This window comes from Alnus glutinosa, chromosome 1, assembly GCF_958979055.1.
Source record: "Alnus glutinosa chromosome 1, dhAlnGlut1.1, whole genome shotgun sequence".
Classification (NCBI taxonomy): domain Eukaryota; kingdom Viridiplantae; phylum Streptophyta; class Magnoliopsida; order Fagales; family Betulaceae; genus Alnus; species Alnus glutinosa.
This window is the reverse complement of record NC_084886.1, coordinates 41,080,195-41,087,943: the sequence shown is the minus strand read 5'-3', so window position 1 is coordinate 41,087,943 and position 7,749 is coordinate 41,080,195. Positions and strand designations below refer to the sequence as shown.

At 40.0% G+C, this 7,749-nt stretch overlaps 1 protein-coding gene across 1 annotated transcript; it reads right to left on the bottom strand.

The window, feature by feature from the left end:
• Positions 1–5,907: 5,907 nt before the first annotated feature.
• On the bottom strand, positions 5,908–7,371 carry LOC133881608 (uncharacterized). Its single transcript, XM_062320572.1, has one exon. The coding sequence runs from the start codon at positions 7,123–7,125 to the stop codon at positions 6,523–6,525; it is 603 nt and encodes a 200-aa protein (XP_062176556.1). The 5' UTR covers positions 7,126–7,371; the 3' UTR covers positions 5,908–6,522.
• Between the last annotated feature and the right edge of the window lie 378 nt (positions 7,372–7,749).

The window sequence follows — 7,749 nt, the reverse complement described above, 5'->3', positions numbered from 1 at the left end:
AAAGGCCTAAATACCGCTCAAAGTGCTGAACATGATCGGCCCCAGCCGCTAACAAAATATCCCCCCTAGCCTCCGGTGAAGTATTTTTGCTAAAGAAAATGGAGGCCTTTTCCCTGTTGATTTTCTGTCTTGAAGCCGATTCATAAAAAGCTAAAACCTCTTCTACACGTCTCCACTCTCTCATACTTGCTCTACAAAACAAGAGACTGTCATCTGCAAAAAATAAGTGATGAATCCGAGTCCCTCCCCGAGAAATTGGAACTCCAGTTATCCCTTCTTCCCGTTCAGTTTTTCGAATTAAAGAACTAAAAGCCTCAGCACATAGAATAAATAAATAAGGGGATAAAGGATCACCTTGCCTCAACCCACGAGAGGGAATAATCCTCCATAAGGCCTGCCATTTATGAGAATAAAGTATGTCACTGTCCGGACACACGCCATCAAAAGATTGATCCACCATTCAGCAAAGCCAAGCTTCCAAAGCATAGCCTCCAAAAAATTCCACTCCATCCTATCATAGGCCTTACTCATATCAAGTTTTAAAGCCATAAACCCCTCATTCCCTGATAATCTAGTAGTCATAGTATGGAGAGTCTCAAAAGCCACTATAACATTATCAGTAATCAAACAACCCGAAACAAAAGCACTTTGTTCCGGAGAGATAATTTGGGGAAGAATAAACTTTAACCGATTAGCTAAAACTTTTGCAACCAATTTATACAACACATTACATAAGCTAATAGGTCTATAATCAGTAAGCTTAGAAGGGGAATTTACCTTTGGGATTAGAACAATATTGGTAGTATCCAACCCCTCATCAAGTTGTCCATGATTGAGATAATAGAGCACTACCTTGCAAACTTCATTTCCCACCGTACTTCAATTCTTTTGATAAAACACTGCAAGATACCCATCCAGGCCAAGGATTTGAGGGGATGCATCTGGAATAGAGCTCTCTGAACTTCCTCCTCTGAGAAGCTATGTAATAGCCAATTATTCATTTCATCTGTGATCCGAGAATCAACAAACCTTATACATTCCTCCACGTTTCCAGAACTTTGAGTGGTGAAAAGTTATTCATAATAGCTCAAGAAAGCCTTGCTAATGTCCTTATTCTTCCTCCATACCCTGCCTTGTTCATTAGAAATACTTCGGATGTGATTAATTTTCCTTCTATGTTGCCCCCAAGAGTGAAAAAAAGTTGTATTCCGATCCCCATGCTAGAGCCAATGTTGTTTAGCCCTTTGTTTCCATCTCATATCTTCAAACTCTAGTAGTTCTTCAATCTCACGCTGGAGAGTTTTAATTTATGCTACCAAGGCAAGAGAATCATCTCTTTGAAGAATAGCCAATTGAGCAGATTTCCTCTTAATATTTTCCTCTACATTGCCATATTTCTGCCTACTCCAAGTGGACAAGGCGCGTTGACAAGCAGAGAGTCTCAGCTGAATCCCTTCAAGAGGTGCTACATCGTTAAGATCATTATTCCATGCCGAACTAATAATCTCCCTGCATTCTATATCATTTGCCCAGCTAGCCTCAAATTTGAAACCCCTTCTAAAAGATCTTTGTGCCTGCCTCTCTGAATGACAACCAAAGAAACTTACTAACATTGGGCTGTGGTCCGAAGATCTTGCCGCCAAAATCAAAACAGAAAAAATGGGGAAGATAGCACACCATTTCCGGATTGGCCACTACTCTATCAAGTCTTTCTTTTGTGAACATTCTGTTAGTCCTCCGATTACACCAGGTAAACATGGAGCCAGAAAAGTCCAAATCTCCCAGGTGATATGTTTCAAGAGTCTCCCGAAAACCTCTCATCTAAGACTCCCTATGAACATTGGAACCCACCTTTTCAGCCTGTTCCACTATTTCATTAAAATCACCCACGCAAAGCCATGGAACCGGAATACAAGTGTGCAAATGTTTAAGTAAATCCCAAGAATCAGCCCTTCTACTACTATTCGGATGACCGTAGAAGCCTGTGAGCTTCCATAGAGGGTTATTTTCTCCATCCTTGACAACCATATTTATGTGCCTTCTAGAATAATTATAAACGTCTAAATTAACCTCCGAATTCCACAAAAAGGCAAGGCCACCACTTCTCCCTACCGGGTCAACCACAAAACAAAAAGATTATCAAAACCCAATCTTTTCCTAATATCATCCAAATACTGTCTAGAACAAATTCTTTCCATAAGAAAAACAAAATTGGGCCGTCTTTCCTTCACCATCTGATAAAGATCACGAACTTTTCGGGGTTGCCCAATTCCTTGGCAGTTCTAGCTAAGGAGGATCATTGTGTCTAGCAGGGCTGGTGACCAGCCTCCGCCAATTCCAGATCAAAAGAACCCTCTACATCCAGTCTACCCTTCCTCACCTGCTCGATAGGTTCAACTCGATCAGGTGACACGACTTCATCAAAGTTCCTTTTGCCCACCTTCCTCGGTTCCTAGGCCAGATAAGAAGATCTTACCCTACGTTTACATTTGCGGAGTGAGCCATCCCCTAAAGTGTTTTTCCCATCCTTGATTTCCTCAGAGAGTTTGTGAAAGCCACCCACCAATGGGTCATGCATAGGTTCAGGCCCATCACGCTGGAAATTCATGTCCACTTTCGACACACCCGGCCCACAATGTTGCGCATCCTGTTTTGTACCTTCCATGTAGTCTTCAGAAATATCTTCCTCAGAACCCTTGTCGGCTTCCCTCTCTAAATCTGAAAAATAATCAGACTTTGACATCGGCTTTCGGGAATGGATTAATTCTGTGGAATCACATCGCCAAATATGACACCGATCTTGTCCTATCTCAGCGGACTTTGTGCCCAGCACCTCTTTCCCCACTTTGCTCCACAAAATCTACTCTTCATTACTGATTCCAATGCTGGAAACAGTACCATCCTTGGAAGAGTCCGTACTTGGGAGGTCCAGTCTGACTTCCTTACCTCCACTTACCAGAGACTCAACCAAAGGACCCCCTTCCGGTAACTCCCCTAGAGTCCCAGACTGATCGACAGCACTATCTCCAGAAGCACTTCCAAAACTCCTCCTCCCATGCCAAAAACTACCCTATATTGTCCTCATGTCATCTGTACGGAGCCATATGCCACTGCTTTGGAGAAATCTCAGCATTCTGTCTAATACATGTACTTGCACTGCACTGTAACTGGTTATGAAAGATGCGACCACAGTTAAAACAAAAATGTGGAAGCTTCTCATATCTAAAACTTACCCAAACCGTCTTCCCATTAAGGTTGACAGCACGAGCTCTCTCAAGAGGCTTGGTGAGATCTATAGATACCCGAATCCGAAGACACCTACCCCAACCTAGTCCTTCTCCTGTAACATCCACTTCCTCTACTTCTCCAATAGTCTTTCCAATCTTATAACCCACCTCTCTATTCATACAAATTAGACGCATATCATGCACCTGTACCGAAAACGAAGACTTGGAGAAGTCCATTTGAACTGGCGAAATGCTCTCAGCCACCTCCTTTAAAACCAGAACATTCCTATCAAATAACCAAGGACAACCCTCTTGAACTCTCCTTTTATCTGCTTCTGATAAGAATTCAATCAGCCAAATATTTTCATGCAACTCCTTAAATACAACAGTTCCTGACGTTTTCCACAGGCGAGCCATAAGCGCTCTAAAAGCATCCTTTTGGATCCTTCTTTCAGACATAATACGTCCTACCATACAACGACCACTTCTCATCCTCAAATCCGCCGTGTCATCTTTCGTAATCATGATACCTGTCTTCTCTCCCTCCAATAAGCTCATACCACCACCAAGCTTCTCAAATAACTCCTCCATCTCTGCCCTAATCAGGATAATTAATCAAAACTAAAAATTGAGAAACAAGCCAGGGACGACTAACCAGAGCTCCTAGCCGACGAGGCCAACCAGGGACTTCAACACTCTCCTCTTAGATTTCCTAAAGATAGAAAATCCTAGAGAGAGGACTCTCAGTTGTTCCTATATGACCAATGCTACCCAATGTAGCTTCTCATGGATGACCCTTTAAAATAGGGTAATTACTGTGGAATGGTTTTTTGTGACTTTTTTTCAAATTTTCTCTATTTTAGGGAATAAAACTACTTATAGGGCATCTACTACTAGCTCTCTAAAGTTAGTGTTAGAGCATTCCCAGCCGCTTTCCAACCATTTTTCCTAAATATAGAGAGTAAAACTACTTTTTACTTCTCTATCAAAAAACACTACACAGTAACTTCCCTTCATTTTTTCATATATCATTAAAATAATATTTTTTTTACTTTTACTTTAATTAAAAGTAGGAAAAATAAGATAAAGTAAAAAAGAGAATATATTTTGTGAATAATCAATTGAATGGAAAGTGAATTGTATTTTTCAATGCATTTACTTGTCATGAAAACGAAAATTTTAAGAAAATTACTGTAGAAATAATTTTATAACTTTTTTAAAATTTTTTCTAAAACTTAGGAATCATACCCCATTTAAAAAAGCTGCTACAAATGCTCTTAAGTTACTATTCGGATCTATTATATTAGGCCATCTCCAACAGACTTGTTATTTTGATAAAAAGGATCAAATTTTACTATTTTGAACATTTTTTCCCCTCCAACAGATTAACCACTATGACTTTTTCTCTTCAACATTGAACAGTGAATAGCCAACACTGGCTATTCACTATTCATCTGTTTATAAATTTTTTATTAATATTTTCTCTCTCTCCTTCTCTATCATTTAATAAAAGAAAATGATTAAAAATTAATATTTTAATGAAATAAAGAGTAAAATAAAGAGTATTATTAGAGTGTTTTTAATTGTTGAAGTAGCTAAAATAAATATTTGTAGTTTTTGAATAGCTACTTTAACTTCAATCGGAGACGGCCTTAAATAAATTTTCTCCGCCTTTAAAAAAGACTTCATCTAAATCAAAACGTACTTATCTTTACGTCAGAGTTTGGTCAAATATGGACGCAAAGTCTAGCTGTCATTTGGTACCACACGGCATGGTACAGACAATTCTAGCTAAAAAATCATCCTTCCCACCACAGAAAATAATTGGTCAGAAAAATCATAACAGAACCCTATGCACCGGCCCATTTTCATACGGACCACAATTCTCTATAAATATTTGTTTGATTATAAAAAATAACTTATAAAAGTTAAAATCCATAAAAAGTATAACCAAATTCTATTAAATTCAGACAAAAAATTATAAAATATTTAAATCTTTTTCATACACCACAAATTACAAAAAAAAAAAAAAAAAATTATTGTACAATTTTCCGACAAACTTTTTTCAATTATTGTACGACCCAATTTTAACCAGGTTGTACGATAGTATCATATGAGTCATCTCTGTTGCATAAATATTTTAACCAAATCAATTATTTTTTAAAAAATAAAATAAAATTCAAGAGATTATTGAGGCTTCGGAGACACCTGACAAACAAGTTAATTTTCATGGCAAACTTCGTCAAAAAAGGCATCTCTAACATTGCCCCCAAACACCAACAATAGACCGGATTTTAATTTCATTTACTTGTAAAACACTATGTTTAATTGTTGAAAAATGATAGAAATACATCACTTTTACAACAAGTTTACAACAGCCCTCTCACATGGGGTGGGTCCCACATACTGTGAGGCCCACCCATGTGAGAGAGTTGTTGTAAACTTGTTGTAAAAGTGATGTACGAGAATCAGTTCTCGTTTTTTAAATACCTTCTAAATTACGATATAATTGGATTGTCGAATTTGTATACTTTGTCTGAAATTATTTTTAGCCTGAATTTGAAACATTAAAAAACACTCCAATCAATGTCATTCGAACCACAAAAAACACGTTAAAACCATAAAAAAAAAAAAAAAAAAAAAAAAAAAAAGGAAAAGAAAAAAAGAACACTCTGGAAGATACATTAACTTGTAATCCATTACCCTTTACACACAATTAACCTTACAAAGATAATTAGAGGTACACAATTTATAACAGAAACAGAAACCAAAGAAAATTACGAAATCCGCTTAGCTTTCCCCCCTAATGTTTATCGTACTTTACAATACAAAAGGGTAGAAAAGCCTTAACAAATTCACAGCACTACAGCAGAGCAGAATCATTCACAGCCCACTTAAACTTAACCCAATCTATTTCCCCATATTACAAATCAACCCCCCCATTTCCCTTACCTTTCTTTTTTCTCTCTTTTTTTTTTTTTTAATTTATTTTCCAACTCAGAATACAACGCTAAATTACCCATATTCCCAAACAACCCCAGAAAATTACAGATACGAAGATATCCAAACAAAAGATATTATCTAACTCGCCCCATAATTCTCTCGATTTTCAGTTCTACCCCCGTTTAAAAAAATCACGGACGGTTCAGATCCTGAAACTCGAGATTAACGTGGAGACGAAAGTCGCGGCAATAAGAAGATTATAGAGAGACGAAACGAAATTCATTCGGATCCGAAGATAGAACCGGGTCGTCTGATCCGAAAACCCGGTTATTCACCTGCTTGAAAATGGACATCACAAATCGAGCCGAAGCAACCGCCTCAGATCTCTGGTGGCGGAGTCGTCGACGATCGCTGAGACCTGCTTCTTCTTCGAGAACGACGGCAACGGAAGAGAGCTGGGCTCCGGTGACATCGCGAACGCCGATCCGGCGTACATGTCGCACTTCCTGGTTACCGGAGGCGACAACCTCAGATCAGCGACTCGGATCTGCTTTGGCACCATTTCCGGGTGGTCCGGGCCGAGCCTCTCGGTCCCGAGCACCACCAGACCATCGCCTTCCTTCCTCAGCGCCTCGCTCTTGATCTTCGAGTCCAGCGACTCACCTCTCCTCAGAATCGTCACTTTCTCCATCGAGAGGCTCCTCCTCTCCGTCTTCGAGTCGTCGGTGGACCCCGATCTCTTCGAGACCGACGGCTCCGACTGGCTCGCGACGAACCGCTTTCTCTGGTCCGGTTTCTCTGAACGCACCGCCGGTTTCCGGTTAGATCTAGGGTTAGACACATAACTAGTGTTAGCGTTACCATAATAACTTCTCCGGCGATGAAACACCGCAGGATGAGGATCTCTGATCCTTCCGATCAAGCAATCCTGAGGCCGTAACACCTCCGTCCCCATAGCTTCAAATCCTCTAAAACCAAACAAAGAGAGACAGAAAAAGAAGAGAAATAAATTGCGAAGATATTCGCCTCAACAAAAACCTTCAACGTAACAAAAAAATCTTCTTTCTCTTTTTCCTCTTGCCTCTTCCTGCACCTACATGGGAAATGACGAGGCTATTCTCATTTTTCTTTTTTTCTTTTTTTTCTTTTTTGATTTTCTGCTCTGCTTAAAACAGAGACCCTTCTGTGTTTGTGCTTGCGTTGTTGTGGCTACGGTGGGTGATATATAGCGGTAGCGGTGAGAGATGAGAGAAAAGCGGGTTGGGTGGGTGGGGGGGAGGTTCGCACCGACCTTCGCTAATTGACGCGTGATGGACCACGTTTGAGTCAGGGGCAAGTGGGGCCGTTCTGACGGGGAACTGTTAGTTGGCCCTTTTCTCATTGGCCTCACGTCGTTTCCAGAGTAACGGCGTTAGATGCGAGGGGTTAGTTGTTGGTTTCTTCGCTGCTTCGATGGGAAATTATTTTAGGTGGGGACCACTGTGCGATAATAAAAGTCTTTCGGGATGGGTCCTCTCTCTCCGGTGCGCCAGCGTCCAGTACCCTTTTGTTTATTTATTCTCAAAATATGTATGTACTA